The sequence below is a fragment of the Ursus americanus genome, chromosome 25 (assembly GCF_024610735.1).
Source record: "Ursus americanus isolate L20-20 chromosome 25, mUrsAme1.1.p, whole genome shotgun sequence".
NCBI classification, from domain to species: Eukaryota; Metazoa; Chordata; class Mammalia; order Carnivora; family Ursidae; genus Ursus; species Ursus americanus.
Window position 1 is genome coordinate 9,573,510 of NC_142151.1, and position 24,215 is coordinate 9,597,724.

Consider the following 24,215-nt stretch of genomic DNA (forward strand, 5'->3'; position numbering starts at 1 on the left):
GTGGGAGGCAGGGAAGGGGTACAAGACCAGTGGAAGACAAATGCTTCCCCTTTTCTGCCTCCCTACCCTGGCAAAAAGAAATGTGAGACCAGCACCAGTAAGATAAAACCATAAACATTCTTCTTCCTTTTTTTTTTTATTAAGAAAGCATGCAAAACACAACAACAACAACAACTTGTGAGATCATACACCCCCTTGCCAGCCTGCACCAATGCAAAGCATTATGGGTGGTACGAAGGACTCACCAAACCAGAAACCTGGGGGTCGAAGAGAGGAAAGCAAGGATGAGTGGATCTATACCACGAAACTGCTCCATCTGTCCCTCTCCTCCCATTTCTCCCTCATTTCCTCTTGTAGGCAGCAAGCTCCTGTAGTTTTGCACACATCACCCAATATGACAACGACTATACTTTGAGCCCAGCAGTGCTGGACCAACAAGAAAAAGCAGTATTCTTTCCATTTCATGGAGGGGAGGGGAAACTGAGGCCCAAAGAGGGTCAGCTTTGTCCTGTGCCATTTAGCAAGGCTGAGTTTAATGGAAGGGCGCTAAAATCCCAGGAGGCCTGATGGCCCATCTCCAACCCCAGCCCCAAACTTCAGTTACTCCGGCTGCCCACCAGAGTCTTCGTGAGGCTAGTTTTCAGAAGACACAGAAGAATTATGAACAATTTACACGTACAATTTAGTCTACCCTCGCAAATCCTGTGTGGATCTGAGTAGAAAAGGGGTTTAGAAAAAGAAGTGATCATTTGTAAAGGGGGAATCCTGGGGAGAACAGATGGGAAGTTGTGTATAGGAGGCACCTTGACTGACAGGAATCAGGAAGAGATGCCTAGAACAGGGACACAGGGCAAAGGCATTTTGCCACCCTCTAAGAGACATTCTCCTTTCCCCAACGGGAAATATTATGTCATACTTCCACCCCACTGACCGCCCAACAACGGGGGATTCAAGCCACTCGTACCCCCATTTCTTACAAAGAACTTCACAGAAATAAAGTGCTCTTTAGTTAACCGCCCTTTCTTGCCCCTTTGCTTCAGTCTTCTTCAAAAAACTCTCATATATAACCCCCTTACAAAGAAAGGAAGGGGTGGATGAGGGAAAAAGGAAAGAGCAGAAAGCTAGATCTCCTGGAAGTCATGGGTAAATAAAAGACTATGAACAAAAAGCAGAAATCACGGAGACAGTGGCCTTGTCCATTCCTTACATTTTGTCCTGTAGCTTTCAGAAAGTGAACATTCAGTGAAATAAAAACAGAAGTAAAATTGTTCTTCCCTCTCGTAACTAATATTCAACAATTAACATTAAACATACACCAAGCACTTTGCAGCAGTAACTCATGGCCACTCCTCATTAAAGGAGAGTTGTTGTCCCTGTACCTTTTTCTGGGGGGTCTCCCTTGGCCCTCATAAACTCTCCTCTCTTGATTATTTACTCCCCTCTACCAATTTCCTTCACCCCTCGAAAGCTGAGTGACAAAAGCTTCAGCCCCAGTGATCTGGATTCCGAGAGAAGCATTTGCCTACATAATTGAATAACTGAAATATTCCCTACCCACATGTATGCCAGCTCCTTTTCCCTTTCCCCACCCTCCTACCACCAATGCTATAGGTTTGGTTCTGCTATGATCAGTGGGAAAGAGGTTCCCATCTTGTCCTAGGACATGATGAAACTAAAAGAGTGATAATGGCTTACTTTTCTTTCTTGAGCATTCCAGAAAATGGGGGGAGAAGATGAAAGGGGAGGAAGAGTTGAGCCAACAAATGAAGGGGGACGAAATAATATTTGCCGAATGGGAAAAGGGGACTGAAGGATAATTTGTAAATGCAAATATGAGCCACAGTTAATTTCCAGAGAAAATTATGTTTAAAAATTCAAAAGGGTTAAATTGAAACCATCTCCTAAAAGCTGAACCTATGCTGAATAGGTGTCCTCATCCCTACCACAGAAGCAGAGTTCTAGCTAAGACCAACTCTATCTCCAATAGACTAAGGGCTAGGAATAAGCCAGTAGAAGTTTCTAGTAGCTTATAGAAACTGACTGTTTTATATTCCATCGCCCCTCTACAGTACTTGACTCCACCCAACCCAGACCTCTTATGCCACTAGGATTTTATGGTCACCCTCCTGCACCACCACCATCACTCTCACCCTAGATGGGGAGTGAGGATCGGCAGAAGTAAGGGTTGAAGATATAAAGGGACAAGGAAGAGCTCAGAGGACAAAATTAGCACCATTGAGTAAAACCTGCAAATTCATGGCTGCCAAGCAGTGTTTTAGATCCCTTTTACTTGAGAATGTGGCTTCTCTCGTACTGGACTGAACTGACAGGAACAGAAAACAACTGCGGGCCGAAAGGTGAGATTAGCATAGAGTTTCTCGAAGAGAAAGGTAAATCAAAGTTTGAAACTATTCTCTGTAGCTGTCAAGGCCTCACCTTCCGGCCAGATGATTTTAAATTAGCAAGGGCTGGACACGGTCCGTGGAGGAGGGACAGTAGACTGGAGACAGCATATAACCAATAATAATAATAACAATAATAATAATAATAATACCATAATAAGAATAATAATAAAAGAATTCGGAAAAAAACAAGAAGGAAGAGGAAGAAGGAGGCAGGAAAGAGGGGGTTATCTTCGGCAGCATCTTGCGGTGGCTTCTCTGACAGAGCAAGAACAAAAGAGGATATCTAAGTATATACAGCAAGGAGGAAGGGATGGGCTGGGGCTGCTCTGGCCCCACTGCCAGACTTCGCCGCCCAGCCTTGGGCTCACGGCCACGCTCCACGATGCCCTAAGTGATCAAGTCCCAGTCAAAGTCATCAGGGATCTCTTCGTTGGTGCCAGGAGGTGGAACCGGTGGCCGAGGGACCATATGGTGTGCTGTCAGGAAGAGAGAAAGAAATTAAAAGGAGAGTGGATGGAAAGTTATTCTCTCAATCTAGATCGGCAGTGCTCAGCCCCAAATACTACTGTGAGGAAGGGCTGGTGAAACTATGGTCCTTATCAGCCCAGAGTTGTTTTCATTGCCAGCTGCCACTTCAGCGGGGTCTCCGGAAAAAAACCAGAGTAAACAGAGGTCACGTGGCAATTTCACACTATGCAGCCGCTAAGAATTATACTTATGAAGACCACGTAATAATGAAAAAAACATACACAACGGACTATTATATGAAATCACAGTACAGAAATTTGTAGATATATTACATGGATAAGGAATACATGGATAAAGGGTCTGATTTCACCCAAAAAATTCAAAACACTTGTGGTTAGGCAGGATAATAACAGCGATTTTTCTAAAATGTATTTAAAAGCAAATGACCTGTTCATTTTATACTATTTATGGCAAGTTAGGGTCTTCCTCCAACTCCCCCTCCCCCATCAGAGGTAGTTCAATTCCAGACCCGGATATAGGAGTCAGGTTAACAGGAAAGCAGACATGGGCACAAAGCAGGTATCTCTGTATAACATGTTCATTGTATCTGCCTGAGCATATCTTCCATCTAGATTTCAAAGCTGGGCATAAATGTTCTACATCTTTGGACTATTTGCATGTTTTTACTCATTTTTTTTTTTTAAGATTTTATCCATTCGAGACAGAGGGGAGAGAGAGAGAGCACGAGCAGGGGAAGAGGCAGAGGGAGAGGGAGAAGCAGACTCCCCGCTGAGCGCAGAGCCCAATGTGGGGCTTGACCCCAGGATCCCAAGATCATGACCTGAGCCAAAGTCAGTCATTCAACCGACTAAGCCACCCAGGCGCTCCTGCTTTTACTTCCTTTTCTTACTGCAGGCACAAGTTATGCTCGAAGTAAAGCAGTCTTCTTTAGTCTCCCATGACATAAACCTCCCTAGCAAGGGGTCCACCCTCCAGCCTTAGGAATCATGAAGGCTCACGCACTCCCAGCAGGGGCAAGCAAAAGGGAAGAGAATGCAGGCTCGGAGCCAGAGGAAAGCAAAACAACTTGTCAAGGTAGAGAGTGTTGGGTTGTTGGAGAAACAAGCTTCCTGGCTCTTACCTGGGCGATTGTATCCTGCTGAGTCCTGGGTGGGGATTGGGTACATTGGTGATGGGCCAGGGTAGAGGTGCGGGGCTTGTGGGTGCACATAAGAGTTCACTGCCAAAGCAAGATAAGAGTTTCTTGAGTGTACTTTATTATACTCAATGAAGTGGGGCCCAATATAGAGGGGGAAAGAAGTACTCTTTCTCCCCTTAATGGCTCCTCCCTTCCTTGCTCTGTGCTGTAGCTTCAGCAGGCATAAAGGCTTTCTGCAGGAGCTATCAGTCCTTACCACTTAGGGCAAAAAGCCACAGGTAGAATTGTGTCGCTAGAATTGTGAACCCTCATGGCTATTCGAAGGATGACGAATATAGAAACATGATCATTGAATCTCCTTCATTTCACTGGTTTGAAGATCATGGAAGTATAGAGAATCACAAGCCCATCTGAGACGCACATTGGGAGTGGGCACTTTCTCCTCCCTTTTCATAAGTAATTCTGATCTCCCAAATTAAGGTAGAAAAGGGAATCCTACGGCTTTTCAGTATAGGACTTTACTGACACACTAGATGTTCGGTCAGCGTAGCAGACAAACTAGTCCCGCTGCTCAGTCTGGGTCACTGCTCATCAGATGATTTTTCTCAATTGTCTTCTGCCCTCCCCCCCCCCTTTTCATCAGAGCCTCCAATCTCCTTGGTAACTTGCTTGGTTCACTACCTTGGTTCATGGCTGGCTCTTGTTTGCCACTGGTAAGGGCACAGGAGTCAGCAATACGGGCAGAGGCTGGTGGCCGGTGGGAGCCCCCTTGGGGGGGCACATGGCCAGTCTGAGTAAGGAAGTGGTTGAGAGAGTCACACAGATTGGCAATGTGATGCTGGTCGAGGCTCCAGTTCTTCTGCTCTGCCTGCCGCAGACTCTCCATCAGTTCTACAAAAGAGAAGAAAGAAATGCTACCCTTTGCAGAGGTCCTGAAGCCCCTACGGTATCCACCCCCATCTCCCACCACTTCATAAATCAACACCACTGACTAGCTGCATTGCCAATAATAATGGACAGCACTTAGAGCTCTACATTTTTAAACTCTTCTTCTGTTGGTTCCTTATTAAATTCTTATTACAATTTCCATCTTGCTGGTAAAAAAAAAACAAAATTTCAAAGGGAGTAAGTGAATTAGCCAGTAAATGGTGATAAAACTACCAAACAGTGGTCCAGGTTTTTGAATTCCTGAGACCCTTCCCACTCCAGGGACAGAACAGGGTAGGATAAAACACAGTCATATTTTGAGTGAGTTAAGGCAAAGTTAATTAAAATTAATTTGAAAGTAACATTGGCATCATCCACCTTGTGAAATATGGAGGGAAAACAGTGGAATCCTCCATCTTCAAACTTCACTTAACCATCCCCTTCTGGTGCTAGTTTCTATTGCTTCCCACTCACAATGTCCTTCTCTTCCCTCTGGCCACCCTCCTCTCATCACTCACCCGAGAACTGTGACTGCTCAATGCTGGACCAGTTGAGCCGATTGACCATCTTAAAGCTTTCCTTTAAGGAGTCGATATTGGAGCACCAGTCAGGAGGAAAGGCTACAAAGAGGTGGGGAGAGTGAATAATAAAAAGAGCTCAGTGTAAGCCAGCAGCCAACTGAAAGCCAACTGACTATGTGCACCGGTATCAGTTACATTACCAGGATCATCTTAAAATCTCCCTCCCTGGAGACTGAGGGCTGGTAAAGCTCCCGATGCTTTAGGGAGAGACAGCCTAGCTCCTCGGCAGGAGAATACGTAAAGCAATCGCAGGTGGTCCAAGAATTCCGTAACACAGAGCTCTAAGTAGCAACTTCCCCTTGCTCAGAGGAGCTGTGCTGGGGGGCCCACGCTAGAGACGCACTGTTAACTTCCTAACCAACGGCACCTCCAGGCTCCAGGCCACAGTCGGAAACAAGGGAGAGCGCGCCCTCCCCTCGGAGCTCCCTGCGCCCTTCTTACTCACCAAAGCCAGTACTGTTGATAGGAGCCTGGCCTTGCGCCTGTTGCTGGGGCTGCGGCGGCGGCGGCGGCGGCTGCTGGGCAGGGTGGGGGTGGGGATGGTGCTGATGTGGGTGGTAGCCTCCGTGCTGCAGCGGGGGTGGGTGCATGGCCATCACGGAGGCAGGCCCATAGCCTTCGGCCCCAGCCTGCTTCCCCCCCGGCGGGGTACAACCATCCGGGCTCGGGGTGTGCAGTGGAGGAGCAGCCCCTACAGCGGGGGGGCCCTGGGCGGGTGCCGGCTGCGGCTGCGGCTGTGACTGCTGGGGTGGCGGCTGCGGCGGCGGCGGCTGCTGCGGCGGCGGCGGCGGCGGCTGCTGGTACATGTAGTAGTTGTTAGAGGGCGGCATGTCCCCCAGGAGAGACGAGAAGCCTGCAGGGTGGGAGGAAGCAGCCAAGTGAATTGGGCAATGCATTTTTCTTTCTTCTTCTTCTTCTTCTTAATATTATTTATTTATTTGAGAAAGAGAGAGAGCACGCATTGCAAGCAGGGGGAGGGGCAGAGACAATCCTCAAGCTGACTCCCCAACGAGCATGGAGCCCAACGCGGGGCTCAATCCCATGACTCTGAGATCACAACCTGAGCAGAAACCAAGAGTCAGACGCTCAACCGACTGGGCCACCCAGACGCCCCAATGCATTTTTCACTAACTAGGAGTTCCACAGGGTGGAGACGGGAGGCCTCAGGCAGAAACCCCAGACTTCAAAGGGTAAGGGTGTTCTGGGAAGGCAAGGATCCTCTCAGCTCCCTCTGGGCCTACAGCTCCCCCACCTCTGTAGATACAACAGACAGATGGAGGGCCCTGACAGTGTGGCAGCTGCTAAAAGTTTAGCAAAAATGTCAGCATGTCCCTTTTCATGCTATTCCTCAGGGATTTGGGGGTAGGCCTGGAATCACAGTGTCAAAAGCAGTCAGATATCAGGGGAAGTTTAAAAAGTAAATTACAAATAAAATAAAGCCACTGGGCACCTACTCTCTCTTCTTGCTTACTGTGTCTACACTCTTCTGCTGTTACCATCTTCCTGGATTCACTACCATGAGTTGGGTGTGGTATCGAGTAAGGATGGATGAATTTCTCACTCATGCTGGGCAGGGAAGAACTAAAGACTGAGCCTAGGCAGGGGCTTTCAGCCACCATTAAACTTGAGGGAACACTTGAATCCTCACTCAATCTAATTTTTCACTTTGTCTCTGAGAGCCCCTCCCTGCTCCCCACTTCTGATCAACCAATCATCTGACGTGGACTCATTCCTCAAGCAAAGGCTACAATCTCAGAGCAGAACTCCAGATCTAAATCCCCCAAGATATAAAAGAAGAAACCCATGGAATTAATATAAATTTTCCAAAAGGTGGCTTCTAATCATTTTTCAGCAACCCCTTCAACCCCTGCGGCCTGTACGAGGCGACTGCACAGGACAATAGGGTCTGACGCCCCACCCAAAGTCGACCCCACCTCTAATTTCTTTTTTTTTTTTTTAAAGATTTATTTTATTTTATTTATTTATTTGACAGAGATAGAGCCAGCCAGCGAGAGAGGGAACACAAGCAGGGGGAGTGGGAGAGGAAGAAGCAGACTCATAGCGGAAGAGCCTGATGTGGGGCTCGATCCCAGAACGCTGGGATCACGCCCTGAGCCAAAGGCAGACGCTTAACCGCTGTGCCACCCGGGCGCCCCCCCACCTCTAATTTCTTTAAAAACAGAAACAAAGAGGAGTCACAGAGGGCTGGACCAAATGATCTCTCAAGGAGCCTTCCAACAAGAACTTTAAATTACTCTCACATGGTAATTCAGGAAATTTGAGTATGGACAAAATATAAACTGATGTTAAGGAAGTGTTACTAATTGTGTTAAGACTAATAATGGCAGTGGATAACCAAGTCTTTATCATTACGCCTGCACACTGAAGTAGTTATCTACAGGTGGGACGACATGTCTGGGAATTGCATTAAGTTACTCCAATTAAAAAAAAAAAGCTGGGTGGTAAACGACATGAGCTGGACAGAGTGTTGGTACCTGTTAAAACTGGGCCATCTCAAAAGTTGGAAACCTGAGGGCTTATTATACTATTTTCTCTATTTTTGCATCTGTTTGAGATTTTTTCCTAATAAAAATCAACATGGGGCGCCTGGGTGGCTTAGTTGGTTGAGTATGTAATTCTTGATTTCAGCTCAGGTCATGATCTCACGATCTCAGGGTGGTGAGACTGAGCCTCGAGGTGGGCTCTGCGCTTGGTGGGGAGTCTTTTTAAAGATTCTCTCCCTCTGCCCCTCCCTTTCTGCCCCCTCCCACTCACTCGCTCTCTCAAATAAATAGATAAATCTTTTTAAAAAAAATCAACATAAATATAAATACATTAAAAAATTAAATTATCTCACAAGGAAACGGATTCTTAGGGAAAGGAAACCACTGCTGTCCCCTAGTGGCCATCCTCTAAATGACCTGCCTGCAGCCAACAAGTCACTGCCCTTAGTTCTAGAAGGGGGATCCCTCCAACTCACTTTCTGAAGCTAATAACCCAGCCTGCCTCTTGAAACAGCTGTCCTTTAGGACTAAGCCAAAAGAGCTTGACTCGAAACAATTTTGGTTTCTGACATGCTTCCCCTGACCAGTGATCAGCCCCTCTTTGTGTGAAAAATAAGACAGAAGGGAGAGAAGAGAATGTTATCACCCATTCAGGAGTGTAAGGACCTGCAAGCCCTCATCCCAGCTGCAGGCTTACCATGCTGAGAGGAGGAAGAGGATTTCTCCAGCATGGATTTGTAGAGGTTGCGAAAGGACCAGCTTAGATCCTGAAAATTGATCTCTGAGTAGGAGAACTTGAAGTCATGGTTGGTGTTATACAGGGGAGGAGGACCCTCAGCACTTTCTCGGCCTGGAGCCCCTGCTGCCACTGCTCCACCATCCACAGATCCCGTGCCCTACAAAAAGGAGTAAGAGAAACTCAATCCATGCGCTCAATCAGGAAAACAGCCCTTTCATGGTCACCAAGCTCTCTGGCTTGCCTTCATCCTCTCCTAACTTTTCAGTGAATGAACATCATCTCCCCGATTTCGTTTATTCCTATCGTGATGTACTGCAAGCCTTTTTCCCAGGCTCTGCCCATCTTCCATTCTCATAACCTTTTTGGCTCCCCTTCTTCTCTTCTCACCACTTTTCTTCCCCCCGATCCTCTTCAAAGTTCTGTTACATCTCTCTCTCTCTCTCAGCTGCCCTCTTTTGCTTTCCCCTTCTTTCCCAATTTGTCCACCTACTACATCACAGATACTCAATACAGAATTTTGAACTGGCAGACCTATGAACCTGTTCAAACACCACCCGTCCGTCCATCCCTGTGCACCCTGACCCCTCTACTTCTTACCTGGCCGTAGCTGGTGATAGATGTGGGGCTCTGAAGGGACATCTGATGATTCCCCTCGGAAGGCAGTGAGGCTTCCCCACTCCCCGGAATGCCTCCCCGTGGGCTCTTGCTTGCCTCCTGTTCTGGTGAGTCTTGGGATAGCTGAGGGTTGTAAAAGAACAGAAATCTAGAAGCAGAAACTAAACATCCTCCCGAGACCCATGGTTTCACCTCATCCTTTGCCCCAAACGCAGGAACGGACCAAAACTACAGGACAGGATGTGGACCGAGAGGCCAGCTCAGAAACAGCACATCCCCATGAGGGGGGGCTTACATCGTCATCTGGAGGGTGTCTTCTCTTTCGGGAGATGTCAGGGCACGTGTCGATTGTCCAATAAGAGCCCTGGAAGGAGAACCCATCCCCATAGAAAACAAAATCATTATATATGGAAATTCCCACCTTTGGAAAAGTAGGTATCTGGGAGGATTTTCACAAAAAAAAGAAAAAAGAAAGAAAAAAGAAAAAGAAAAAAAAAGTTACATTAAGAAAGATAATTGGAGAATCACACAGAATCCTGAGGGTACTGGCTATTTTTGAGGAGTAAATTTGTCCTAAAAGTTCAATGAGTATGTCAGAGGTATGACCTGCGGTCCAAATACAGGCCTCGACTGTTCTGGTATCTAGTTCAAAGAGCTGGAAATGCCCAGACACAACCCTCCCCTTCCATGTGATCTGAGGCAAGGCTCTCCTGAACTCCAGCATCCACGTCTATCGAATGAAGAAATTGATTTATCTCTTTTCCCTTTCGAAGACAAAAGTCATGGGGTTTTTGTATAGAAAAGTTCCCGCAAAGCTTATTTAGCCTGTCTTTCACATCTAGAAAGAGTGCCACACATAAGAAAGGGGGCATGGAAGTCAACTTTACCATAAATAATTCTATTTAAAAAAAAGATTTCACAATCTTTCTTAGTCACTCATGCTAGTGGGGGCCCACAAGCGAGATGGCCAAGCTCTTCCTTTGAGGAAAAATAAAGCTGCTTCTCTAATTAACATGATTTCCTCTTCTGCGTAATTAAAACTGCCACAGGACTCTAGGCTGTCAACTACTCCTCTCTCCTTCCTGCCCCTCCTTTCAGTGCTTATAGGAGTGTCTCACCTTCCCAGGGTCATCCCGAGGTCTGGGCACCTTTCGGAAACACTTGTTGAGAGAAAGGTTGTGCCGAATTGAATTCTAGGGAAGCAGAGAAGCAAGTTAGCTTTCAGCAACTTTTTGTAAAGCAGCAAAATTTCTAATAGGGCACAGAGGGACACAAAAGGACGTAACATACAATAAAGTTCAAGTATCAGGCAAACTTAGCACCTCTTAACTGTACTGATAGAGGAACTTACCTAGCAGCTAGTAAGAGCACTGAGATCAGAAAACGCAGAAATTAAATCGGTGGGAGGTAATGCCTATAAATTTGACTACCAGGTGTTTCTGGTATATATATATGTATATATACCTATATAATCTTTCTGGTTATATAGTTTTTCAATCTTTCCACCCAACTGACAACAGGCATATAAATAACTCAAAATCACATCTGCCCAGCTCCTTAATTCATTCTAATCTCCCATAAAAGAATAATACTTTAAGATTGTTTATATAAAGAAAAACAAAATATAAATTAGGAGCAAAACAATGGCACAAGTTCACCTTTGTTTTCTCAACAGCCCACTGGAATGCTACATTTGGATGAAGGAAATAATGTTGCACATGTGTGCTGCATGAGGGTGGGGGTGGCCGAAGTTAGCAGGGACACATTCATGAAGGAAAAGCTGAATGCTTCCAGTAGCCTCCAGCTCATCATCTGGTTTGTATGTCAACTGGTGATTTACAGAGCAAAAGAACTACATTAAATCCCCACTCCTACTCAACAACTGGCCAATGAGCTGTTGCTCCGAAAGATGGAGAACATCAGTCTTCCTTCTTTGCTTGGAAGAGGAGTTTCCTTCTTCCTTTATTGCCAAACAACTTATCCTCTTACTACTTGCTTGGTGGATGAGCTGTTGGTGAAGGACCTTATTATTGTTGTTGTTGTTGTTGTTATTATTATTATTATTGGTATACAGTTTTTCAAAAGATGAGGACTATGTGCCAGAAGCTTTGGAAATCTGGTAAGACTCCTACCTCTAGGTAGGAAGAAGCAATGCCATGCCTTGCACAGGACTTGAACATAGTGGAGTGGCAATAAGTATTTGTGAAATGAATGAATCTCCTTTTTGAGGACTCAGAAGGTAAGAGGGTATGATGAGCAACAGCATCCTGCCATCCTCATAACTACACTTAGTGGCTCGATATCACTGGAGTTTCCCTGATATACCTTATGAAAGTTGTTCAACTCTGAAAAAGAGTAGGGGATGGGAGATATAAGATTTTAAGTTCACACATCTCTAAAACAGGTCAGAGTGAACTGGACCGGGTTATAGGAAGAAACAAAAGTAGGGATAAAGGCTGTCAAAGGCTAAAAATAATTGCAGGTTACAGAAGCCATCCCACCTTCCAACCAATGCCAGCGTTCTTGTAATAGGGGAAGTTATCACAGATCCAGCGGTAAATCTCACTGAGGGTCATCTTCTTGGCCGGAGAGGAGTTGATGGCATAGGTGATAAGGGTGGCATAGCTGTATCGTGGCTTGCCATCCTGGTGCACTGCTGCCTCGTCTTTGCTCAGGGTGGCATTTGGATCTGTGGGTGAGCCTGGGGGACACTTGCGGCTGCCACCAGGAGGCCCAGCCTGAGAGGCACTCCCAAGCTTTTCAATGGTGGCTCGAAGGGTCAGCTGGGGGAGCCAGTCTATGGAGGTGAGGCTACTTTCTAGGTCGGAAGCCATGGTACTTCTGGGTTCTGGAGAGAAGAGAACAAAGGGGAGAGGAAAATAGAATAGATGCGTGTTATAGCTGGTTACTAGTGGCAAATAATATTCAAATCTTAGTGCTTTAAAGGAAGTAGAGTTTCTTCCCATTATAACTCCCATGGGAGACTGTCACAGGATAGCCCTCAACCAAGGGTTCCCAAAGCGCCCAAACAATATATCACCAATCACCTACCAGATGACAGACTAGTACTTACCAGTCTTACATCTTAATGTAGAACATAGCCAACAGGACTCTCCCTTCATTCAGGACTAAAAGAGAAGTCAAACCCCCCACCCAATTGAGCTATTCCCTCAATCCTCCTGACTTAAAGCCCTATAACATAATATTTTAAACTATATAGTTTTTTTTTAAACTTACTATACCACGTAAAATCAGCCAAAGTCTACTCTCCAATTATGTGATGCTTGTTTTATGTACACACAATATCCACAGATAGACAGCACAAGTGAACATGGAAAGAAAAAGTCTGAGTAAACACAAATATACACCAACAAAAGCACACACCAACACTTTACAGATGTTTCATACTAGATGTATTTGAGCACTCACCCTTTTTATGCCATATATGTGCACGCGAGGCATATTAGATTCATCCCAAGCATAAATTACATATGACAACCAGCAAAGGACAGATGCACACACACATTAACAGTGGCCCCCGGACCCAGAGATCACGATGAGATATGCGATGTACCTTACCAGCAGGGCACAAAGTCACACACAGAGGTAACAGATCCTGAGTACAGCTGCTCTCGCACCTTTAAAGCTACTCCTGGCAAGCTCCCGCCCACAGCCACCAACACCAGGAAGAAGCCATCGGCAAGGACCTCCCACCTCTCAGCCTGCTGAGGTTTCACTGAGCCCGGGGGAGACACCCAGCTGTGTGCACACCGGTAACAATCAGATAGCCTGGCTAAAAATAGCCACTCTGGGGCTAAGAGCTGGCTCCCCTTCTCCCGCCCTCCTCCTCTGTCCTCCCTTCCCAGCCGGGCACACACGCTTGCTGCCCCTCCATGCAAACTCCTGGCGCTGCCAAACCGCCCACGCCTGATGTTTGCACACCCTGCTGCCACCCACACAGCCTGGGCGCTCTTGCTGGCAGAGAGATGCAGCCAGAGTGACGTCTTGGTGGGGGAAGGTGAAGAACGCCGGCTGCTGTCTGTTATCGCAGGGTCTAGAAAGGCTGGCAGGAAGCGCTTGGTAGCCATTTGGCGCTCGCTGAGAGCCCATGCCAGCAACCCCCTAAGCACTTGCCGCCTGGCAGGTTTGTGCCTGCACAGCCGGGGGCGTCCAGCCAGTATTTCTTCTCCTATCCCTGCTGACGGTCCCACCAGGGCATTTCTCGGGAGGAGCCAGGGCCCGCATGCCTCAGAATTCAGAATCCTGGACGGAAACACATGGCGTATGTGATTTCTAAATCTGCACCCGGATAATATGCACAAGCATTATGGATTCAACTAGACACAAATCCACATACTTTGCAGTTAAAAGCGCAATCCCAGATATGACTGCCTACCCCTCTCTCCTGACTCCAACACATCTTGCAGGCTGTCAGCTCACCCTGTCACCGGTAGCGGGGACCCTCCTCCCCTTGAGATTTACCCTTTCTCCTGAGGGTCAGCGTTCTCACTCATGTGCCTCTCCCCCGAAGTCCCCACCCACACAATCTTTGCATGTACACACATGTACCCTGCCCCGTGCTCCTCACCAGCAACACACCCACTCTCCAAGGCTGAAGGAAACACCTTAGTGCCTCAGGGGCCTGAGCAGCATGGGACCCAACTGAAACCCAAGAATTGCTTGACAGGAGAAAGGGGGGAAAAAGTTATGTTTATAAATAGCATCATGAAGGGGTTTCCCCCTTTATCCTTAGCTTCTCTCCCCACCACCCTCCTTTACAGCCCACCACCACCATCTTGCCTTAAAATCATGGAAACTTGGAAGCTAATAGGGACATTTACTCATTCCGGGAAGCCTCAGACCTCCTAGCGCATCACTAAATAAAAATGCCACAGCATCTGGGGTAAAGCAGTGCGCTCTGGGCAATAATTGGTCCTATAGCTGGGTTATCCCCGCTGAACAGTAACATGACAATAAGCAGGTTCTCAGTGACCAGGGTGCTCCTGGGTCCTCCCCAGAAGGGGAGGTCTATAAAGAATTCCCTATTACCTCCTGCTAAAGATCCCTAGGAAACCTCATCTTAAGAACACAGAAGCCTTCCGTGGACACTTCATTTGAAAGTCTCCCAACACTGGACAGGGACATAAGAGTAGATTTCAAGTGGTTTACAGAACCCATCTGGCACATGCCAATCTCTGTGAATTCCGGAAAGGGAAGCACTCTCAGCCTTTGCTAGTTGTTCTATGCTCTTCCCTATCCTTACCCCAGCACCAGGTTAGGAGAGGTTAAATTTAACCTTTCTCCAGCACCCTCCCGGTCAGCCCTCCAGATACCGCCCAGCACTGAAAATATATCCTAATCTTACCAGCTACAAGACGCTTGCAGCAGAAGGTCCTTCTGATCTTTCGGCACAATTCTCCCTTTACCCATCCCACTTCCTCACCCCCATCACTTCCCCATTCTTGAAGGGCAGTCCAGTGCATAGAACCTCAGCGATGAAGTCCCTCAGTTCTATTCCCAACCTTGACACTGACTCACTAAATGTCCCTAACCACCCCCTGCTCCCTGAAGTCTTGATGCCTCAGTTTCCCCCTTCAATAAAAGGGATGAAGTCATAAACACTGCCAAAGCTTCATCCCTAGAGGGAAGTGAATGAAGCTTAATGAGCTCGTGGCTGCCACACATTCCATGCTCCCCAAAATAATGGCACGAGGCTAATGTTCGGGGCTATTATTAGAAAGGCAAAGAAGAGGTACTTCCATTTCTCAGTCCAACCAACCTAGTTACCCAGACCTCTCTCTCCAGGTGGGCCTCGTGCCACTGGGCTTGGGCAGAACCTGAGTCAGGCCACATTCTTCTCTGCGTGCTGGAAGACTGAAAGGAAATACCCACAGAAACTGGGAAAGGCAGCCAAAGGGCAGGCTCCGTCACATCCACAGGACGTCTAATGAAGACTACAGTACTGGGAGAAAGGCAGAGAAAAACAGAAGGATATTCTGCTGGAGTGGAAGACTGATCCTGGATGAGACGTGTAAGTCAAAACAACAGGCACAGTTTTCTTCCCACTTTATCTGAAAGGCCAGGAATCGCTCTCTGGATGGTGCCAAGGTCAGGTACGAAGGAGTGATAACTTCCTGCTCTGGACAGAATGCCAACACTACTAGAGTAGTGGTTAAGTTGACCACATTACCAATTACCAGTCAGGCTGCCCGGGTTTCAATCCTGGCTCCACTACTTACTGGCTGTGCAAGCTCAGGCAAGTTACTTAACCTCTCTGTGTTGTAGTTTCTTCCTCTATAAAATAGAGATGATAACTGTACCTGCACGGGGTTGTTGTGAGGATTGCCTCGAGTGAATATTTTTAAGGTGTTTAGGAAGTGTTAGGTAAGTGTAGCTATTATTATTTTTGAATGGGGAAAAAACAGCGAGTGTTAGAAATGAGAAAGCAGACCATTGAGGTAAGACTGGAAATGGCGAGCCTGCAATGGTTTACATTACAAGACCCGCACTGAGTTTGCAATAGCTCTCGGGATGTCAGAATCTCCAACTTTAACTTTGGGGATAGTGTCACCCCGCTACTGACCAATGCCAGGACCAAGCAGATGCCAAAGATGAAGGAACGAGGGGATATCATCTCTAATTTTTAACCAGGGCCAGATCTAGTCATAAGACACAATCTGGAAAACAGCACTCTTTAAAGCATAGTTAATCCAACCCAACAGCCATCTGCTTCTAGCGGATTCCGCAGAGGCAAGGAGAATTAGGGAAACTCCATCCCAGCAGGGGACGTGTGGTAAGGGTCCACCTGGAGCTGTCGTGGTACAGATCACTCTGAGCCACTCGAACAAGTTGCATTCCGGCATCTGGGAAAGCACTTTGGGAGAAATGCATTGCTATTACACCAGAGTCGGCTCTTTTCACAAAGTGGGGGAGGGAGTTCTAGAGGTAAGAGCCAAGGATCCTCATGCTTTTGAGACCAGAGATACCAGAAATGAAACTCTCTTACTAGTTCTAGAAGTGGCCCCAGCCTGACACTGAGCTGCCCTGCCACAAGAAATGACTTTCGTGTAGCCATTCCTGAGGGTTCCCACTGGCCAGGTCAGGCCAAACCCTTCCTCCCAGCAGGGCAGCCTCACCAGCACCCTTTCCAGGTCCTCGCGCAGGGGCACCTGCTTCCAGAGGCCTAACCAGATTCTGGGTAATTGGAGGCTTGGTCTGAAAAGCACGGATGTAACTGTCTCTACATACATACCCACTCAAAACAGAGACAGAGCCACATTCACCTGAATTAAGAAACATATGGACACCGCTCTCTAGCACAGCTGTGCAGACCTGGGTTATAACCCAGCCTCAAATACTACCACTAACAGGTAATTTCCAGGACCAAGCAGACGTACGTAGGGACTCAGGCAGCCCACCATGGCCCAGACAGAGAAAGAAGGAAACCTAAAAACCCACGTAAGCTGAAGCCTCCCACTTGGTTTTGCTGTGAGGTGCACACAGATGAGGAATGTACTAACGGCAAGGCAGGAAAGCCGGCACCAGCTAGTGATCCCAGGTGGAAAGACACACTACTGAACACATACAGCCCGGCCTCCGCTAGAAGGATTTCCTGGCACCTTTTTCCTGCCTTTTCTGACGATCCTGGGCTTTGATGATTCCTGCTCCGTATCTCATGAAAGAAAACTTAAATACAAGATTCCAGAGACACAGAACAAGACACAGGAAGGGAAAAGATGACACTATTAGGTGCTTTTCTGAAAGAAAATTCATCATAGCTCAAATCTCCCAGGGTGTCAACTCGTTTCAACGGAAGACTGGAAGGAGGCTGAGCAACAACACCCCTCTCTTCCTACCCAGGATCTGCTTTTTCCCCGAGGAACTGTCAGTGGAGGACAGGCGCTGTGGACAGGAGCTGTGTAGGGCACGAGGGCAGTGGTACAGGGCCAGCCTTAGGGAAGCACTTCAACGCAGGAGTTAGCGTTCCCCCACAGCCTTTCTCCTTGCCTTGGGACAGGTGGGATTTCTATTTTCCCTTTGGATTTTATTGATAGAGGCATGCTTCCATCCAGGAGTGGGTGTGCCACGAGAGGAGGCCTCCTGGTGTCTGAGGAAGGGTGAGTGACAGTCATCACAGTGGGTTGGAGAGAACAGCTCTGGATATTAAGCTGACGTAGGCTTACGAGGTAAGAAAAGGTAGTATCAGTGGAAGCCCTAGACAAGTCTAGGCCATGAAATGCCACGATGACTTTAGTGAGGTAAAAAAGCCCAAGAATGGAGAGAGCTATGGGAGTCTGGTTGGGATGTGTCCCTCATCATTACACAGTATGGATGGAGTTCTGAAAATGCAGGTGTTTGCTGATACTCCTTTGCCCTCAGCATGAAAACATACATGTCCCTAGGGACCTCAGATGAATCCCAGCCATCCAGTCCCCAAACACTAAGAAACCCATTTCTCAGAGCCTCTGCAGCAAGAGGTAAGTTTGAATCCAGGAGCTTCCTCAGAACACATTCCCCAGAGGATTCTCTGAGTTATTACTCTACCTTTCCCAGGGATGAAACCCAAGAGCCACCATCTCAGCCCCTACACCCACTAGTACCTAAAGAGGACAGAGAAGGTGAAAGAAAGCACTAACCTGTCTCCAAGGTTCCCCCAGCAAAGGGAGGGAACCACCTGGTACTGGAGTTTGGGGTTGGAGGGACTCCCCTCTTCAAAGGCAGATGAAGAGTCTCATCCTCAGTGGCTCTTCCTGTACTTGGCTGAGCATCCCAAGCTGGGGTGGGGAACTGGGTCCCCTGAGGATGAGGAGCGGAGGGAGGAGGAGGTGGGGGAGGAGAAGGAGGTCCTACCTGGGGAAGGTGGCACACCCCCCACACCCTGCCTGTAACCCTGGGGAGGAGGGGAGGAGCCTCTCCCAACCAGGAGTTGTCTCCTCCCCCTTGGGGGAGTCCCCCTCCCCCCCAAACTGGATCTTTCGGGAGTGGAGGGCTCTTTCTGTCTGCTGGAGATCTGAGCGGAGGGGCTCTGCCCTGTTCCACTGTCTAGGTACAAGGAAGTTGAGAGGAGAGTTCTTCCCCTCTCCTGAAAGGCTGAAAGCCGACTCCTCTTCTTTCCCTGGAGTGTCCTCTGCTTCTGAATGTAAGGACTCCTCTCCCCTTGTGAGTACTGGATAGGATGGAGGGCGCCTACTCCACAGGCATTTCCCCCTTTCTCTTAGCCTCAGAAGTCCTGAACTGCTGAGAGTGTGCGTTTGGAGGGGTGGAGGCACGCTGGGGCGGTCTCGCTCTGCCTGCTTCCTTTAGTAAGATCACCCCTTTCGACTTCTGGAGGTCTATTCCCGGGCCAGGATGGGGGGTTTTCCTCGCCTCTAGGAGACACTCTCCCCTAGAGGGGTCTCTCCTTCCCGTCTCCCGAGTGGTAAGGGTCTCCTCTCCAGCGGGGAGAGAGGCTGCTCCCGTCCCCGCTCCCGCCTCCGCTCCGGGGGTGCCCCCGAGGGTGGGGTTTTCCTACTCCCCGCTCTCCCTGAGCTGGCCTGGGCAGCAGGGTCCGGGAGGCCGCGGCTCCCGACTCCCGTCCCTGGCTACTGTGGCGGCAGCGCCTCCTCTAGTCCCGTCCCGTCCGGTCCGCTCCCTTCGGCGCGTGAGGCCCCCGGCGCTGCCACCTCTCGGGCTCCGGCCAGTCCGGGCTCCCGGGGAGCCAGAAGGCGGACGGACAGTGTCAGGGCTCGGCTCGGGCTCGGGCTCGGCTCGGCTCCGCTGCAGGCCCCGGCTCCTCCCCGGCCTCCGCGCCGCGCTCCGCGCCCCTCCCCCTCCCCCGCCCGCCCGGCCGCCGCCGCCGCCGCCTCTCGGCGCGGGTTAAGGAGGAGCGGGCGGCGCCGAGCCGCGGGCCGCGCCGCCGAGGTGCGCGGCGCCGGGAGAGCCGCGCCGCCCGCAGCCGGGGGACGCGCCGCCGCTTGCTCACCTCCAGCCGCCGGGCCGCTGGGCCGCGAGCACCTCGCCGGCGGCGCGGGACGGCAGCCCCCTGCCGTCTCTCGGGACGGTCCCCGGTTCACGCCCGACACTGTCAGCCGCAATTTCACACGCGCGTTCTGGGGTGTTCTATACACGACAGACCCGAGGTGTTTTCTCCGGCGCGTCTTTGATGGGTTTCCCGTTCCCCGGAGATAGTGTATAAAGGCTTATGGCGTTGGGACGGAGTTATCTGTTATCCTGACATCACCCTGGAGTTTAGTAAATGCTTGTTGAAGGAGTGGATGTGTAAAGAGATAAAAGAGCACGTAACGGAGAAAACTCCAGACTAAACTCTATAAACTTGTGCACGGCCCCTTTTCTATCGAGTCTTAGCGAGGAGGGGACCTTGATACTCGCCCTGACTACCCACTAGGGCGGTTGCAAGGACCACATGAGATAATTTATGTGAAAATACTTTTTAAACTGTACAGTATACAAAGGATGCAAAACACGACTTCTCGTTCAGTTCACTTGACGATCTTGTAACATATCTTGTCCTGAGTGTCACACGGTAAAGAATGTTATTCTCTGCCCCATCCGGAATAACCCCCCTCCAGAGACAGAAAAATGCCACCAGGGAGCTCACCTCTCCTTTCCCTCCTCCAGTCACATTATTCCTCTGGAAATTCTTATATATTTCATCCTCTGACCTGTTAAAATTTTCTCAAACTATTCTACTTTCTATCATATAAAATAATATGAAAGCAAAAAGTATCATCCATGAAATATTTGAATTGTTTAAAAAAAAGACTGTGTATTCAAGATTACAGCTTGATGACTACATTTCACATTTAGATAGTGAAGTCTTTTATCTTCTGGCTAAATGTATGATACTTTAAGTTATGCATAGATAAAATTACATTATATTTACAGTGTGCCAGGCTTGAGCTAAGAACTCTGCATGTGTTATCACATTTAATTCTTCTCGCAATCCCAGAAGGTACTACTATTACAAGACCTATTTTACAGATGAGAAAACTGACTTAGAAATTATGACTGTGTCTAAGGTCACATGATTAGTAAGTAGCGAAGTCAGGACTTAAACCCACAAATCCAAATAACTCCAAAGACCCAACGCTTAACTTCTATTCCATTGTCTTGAACTGTCAGAATTAAAAACCATCCTTAATCTTATTGTAATAGGGATGTATGGGGACAAATGGTAGCAACATTTGTGATGAACACAGCATAATGGATAAACTTGTGCAATCACTGCAGTTGTACACCTGAAACTAATGTAACATTGTGTGTCCACTCTATTCAAATAAAAAAGAAAATAGATGGCATTTCCTCTACATAAATAGAAGGCAGAAAGGTCAATTGGTTGTTTGTGATATAAATATGAAAAAAATCCTTAAACTTAAAGTGAAGCCCAATTGAGCCTTTTCCACTATACAGATTTAAAGCTGTATTTTCCCCCTCTTTGAAATATTAACTTGTTCTCCCACACATAGGTAATTTGGTATCAAATGCTTCTTGCTATGTGTTAGATGTTTTGCTATGTTTCATTTGTCAATCATTTTCTACATTTTTCTATGTATGTGGAATTTGGAGGGGCAGGGGTAGAGAGGTAGTATTAAAAATGGGAAAGCTAGGGAAGGATTAGACTCTCTTTTCCTGGAAATTTAGAAAAATTAAAAGCTCAATAAATTATTTTATATATACAAGATATTTGCTGCATTATTTGTAACTGTAGAAAATGAGAAAATTTGCTTAAATAACCATAATAGGGTAACTGTTAAATAAATAATGGTATGTCTATATAATAGCTGATTTTTTTTAAGATTTTATTTATTTATTTGTGAGAGAGAGATTGTGTGCACAAGTAGAGGGAGCGGCAGGCAGAGGGAGAAGCAGGCTCCCCACTGAGCAGGGAGGCCAATGTGGGACTCCATCCCAGGACCTGGGGTCATGACCTGAGCCAAAGGCAGATGCTTAACGGACTGAGCCAGCCAGGCATTCCAGATTTTCTCCTTCTTTACCATTTAGATATTTTGCAATAGGCATGCATTATTTTAAAAGGACCAATTTTTTTCATATATCTGAATATATTCTAGTGAGAAAATCATATTTTAAAAGTTTGTATAATATAATCATGTAATTGCTTTTTAAAAATATAAACTTATGTGTATTTACGTATTTGAGTATACACACACACACACACACACGTGGATATGCACCAAAGATGTGAGCTTGAAGGTAATTTAATTTACCTCATTTTCTACTATATCTATAATTAGTGTTCATATGGGTTTTGCTTATGTAACTTTTAAATTAAAAGAAAAAAAACTGATAAATAAGCCTCCATTTGTTTTGTTTTTGCCTTAAGACAGGGGGAAGCACTTGCATTCATTCTCTGTATACTTTGCATTAAGAAGGGTGATATGGAGCAGAATAAAAATACAGTCACCGAGAGGCACCTGAGTGGCTCAGTAGTAAAACATGCCACTCTTGATCTTGAGGTCATGAGTTTGAGTCCCACGTTGGGTGTAGAGCTCAGAAACATATATATCTAGAGAGAGAGAGAGAGTCACTACACTGAAACATGCAAGAAACCAAAATGTAAGGATTCACCCTTTCCTGAAATAGAACATATTACATAATTCACGAGTGTTCGTCTACCTTGAGCAAAATGCTTCCTCATACTATTGGTGACTAATATGTCACAATACCATTTTAGAAACATTTATTAAAGACTTATGTATTATATGACACAATGAATACGATTTGTGTATCCAAATCCCAGCTTTGATGCTCAATAACTGTGAGAATTTAAATCACTTAACTGTTCTATTTCCTCATCGGTAAAATGGGGATAATAATAGGATCTGCTTCACAGTGTTGTGGAGAGACGATGTGACTTCGTGCACGTAATGCATTTAAATAAGTACACAGAGAAGAAAAACCTGAAGCCTAAAGAGGCTTAAAAATCATACCAAGCAAATGCAATGTATATGGACCAAGAGACATATCCATCAAATACAGTATGTGGACATTTGGGGCGGGGGGGGGGGGGATCCTTATGTGAACAAAGCAACTGGAAAAGGTATTATGAAGCAGTCACTAAAATTTCAATCTTGACTCTGGTGATATCAAAGAATTATTGTTATATTAGATGTGTTAATGGTACTGTGTGTTATTTAAGGATCTTTATCTTTTAAAAATGCATACTGCAGTATTTAATTATGAAATGCCCGAAATTTCCTTCAAAATATCAAGTGACGGGAGAAAGAGGTACAGGTGATAAAAGATTGACCAAGTGTTGCTTATTACGACTTTTTTTTTTTTTTTTAAATACTATTCTCAGGGCGTGTGGCTGAGCCTGAAGCATATGACTCTTGATTTCTGGGTGGTGAGTTCAAGCCCCACTTGGGTGTAGAGGTGCTTAAAAGTAAAATCTTTTAAAAATAAATAATAAAATACTATTCTCTTTACATTTGTATTTGTTTGAAATTTTACAAAGTAGTTTTTTAAGGGGCGCCTGACTCAGTCAGTAGAGCATGCGACTCTTGATCTTGGGGTCCTGAGTTAAAGCCCCATGTTAGGGATAGAGTTTACTTAAAAAAAAAAATTTTTTTTTTAAATACTGTTTAAAAAAATACTAGAAGATAGTAAGGATTATGTAAGTATTCACTATTATTATATACTTTGTACTTATAATACTGTATTATCTGTTTGCTTACACTTTTCAGATTACAGTATTTTCATTAACGCTATGTCTTTTAGTACTGACACTAAACCTAGGAAGTAGGTATTATTACCCCATTTTACAAATGAGAAGATTTAACTAGAGCCAAGACTGCAAGGCTGTGCAACATACCACCTCCACTCTTCCAGTTTTCCAGAGGACTTACTGGTAAAAGGTGTAGGAAGTAACCCACAGCCACTGAGCACAGGATTTTTGCTTCCTTTCATGGCTGCAGTCAGATCTAGTGGGTAGGGAATAAATGAACATACAAATGATTCATTTGGAAATATTTATTAGACAAGATTTGAGCTCATGTTTGCCCACCAGAAGAAATTCCAGCTGCTACTTTAAAGGGTAATCTAGGAATAACAGAATAGAACACAGCAGAGATTAAATCATAAAGGAAAAATTCCATGGTACGTACTTCCTTTCCATACCTTTATTAAGTTTTCTACTCTAATTTTATATCCTCTACCTAACCTGTTTGTTCTCCCTAAAACTAAGCATAGAACTAAGGTTAGGGGACTAGAGATGAAAAACTGAGAAACGAGGTTGGAAGGCGGGAGGACGTCACATCCCAGTTGTTTTGAGGCCCAGCCTCCCAACAGCTCCGTTCCACCTTAAGAAGCTTTAGCCTCTCCCCTAGCGGGGCAGACACTCAGCTCCTCCCACTCCCGTGTCAGCTCCGACCCGGGAACGTGGGGAAGGGAGGAGAGACGCACCGAATGGAAAGATTGGCGCCCGAGGCCGCAGGGTCTGCCCTGCCCCTACTCTACCCGCACGAGAGGAACGTGTAAAGCACCGGCTATTGGGTTTGGTTCCTTCCCGGAGGATTCAGGATGGGGGCGTGCCCGTCTGAAATTGGAGGGCGGGGGTGGGGGTGAGATATGTGAGGGGTGGGGCTCATCTTGGGGTGGGGTCGAAGAGAACAGAACTGGGGCATTTGAGCTATACAGTAGGCAGTGATTGTTGGTCGAAAATTGTAAGTTCACGAAATCCAGACGCACCTCTTCAAACCATTTCCAAAAGAGGGGGCAAGTTTTCCATTCTCCGCCCCCAATTCCCCGTCTTCGTTTTAATTGATTGGGTTTAAGGTAGGCTGGGCCCAAGGTTGCTTG

General features: G+C 46.8%; 1 protein-coding gene across 3 annotated transcripts; it reads right to left on the reverse strand.

Moving 5' to 3' along the window:
- Positions 1-117: 117 nt before the first annotated feature.
- Positions 118-19,488, reverse strand: FOXJ2 (forkhead box J2). Of its 3 annotated transcripts, none has more exons than XM_087855584.1 (11): positions 19,360-19,488; positions 11,900-12,246; positions 10,517-10,591; positions 9,694-9,762; positions 9,381-9,521; positions 8,742-8,940; positions 5,986-6,393; positions 5,478-5,579; positions 4,714-4,923; positions 4,015-4,113; positions 118-2,881 (listed from the first exon to the last, which is right to left on the reverse strand). In XM_087855584.1, exons 2-11 carry the CDS (start codon positions 12,230-12,232, stop codon positions 2,793-2,795), a joined length of 1,725 nt encoding a protein of 574 aa, XP_087711710.1. In that variant the 5' UTR covers positions 12,233-12,246; positions 19,360-19,488; the 3' UTR covers positions 118-2,792. The 3 variants fall into 3 exon arrangements, with proteins under 3 accessions (XP_087711710.1, XP_045637187.1, XP_087711709.1); XM_045781231.2 differs by lacking the exon at positions 19,360-19,488 and adding an exon at positions 18,035-19,193; XM_087855583.1 differs by lacking the exon at positions 19,360-19,488 and having other exon boundaries at positions 11,900-13,216.
- Between the last annotated feature and the right edge of the window lie 4,727 nt (positions 19,489-24,215).

What these genes read in the sequence shown, in the direction of transcription:
- FOXJ2 (XM_087855583.1), bottom strand. Translation starts at nt 12,376, where the DNA reads ATGGGAGTTATAATGGGAAGAAACTCTACTTCCTTTAAAGCACTAAGA. An exon ending in CTCGGGATGACCCTGGGAAG is followed by an intron (nt 9,763 to 10,516) that starts GTGAGACACTCC and finishes TTCTCCTTCCAG; the next exon opens with GGCTCTTATTGGACAATCGA. An exon ending in TGAGCAGTCACAGTTCTCGG is followed by an intron (nt 4,924 to 5,477) that starts GTGAGTGATGAG and finishes TCTCTTTTGTAG; the next exon opens with AACTGATGGAGAGTCTGCGG.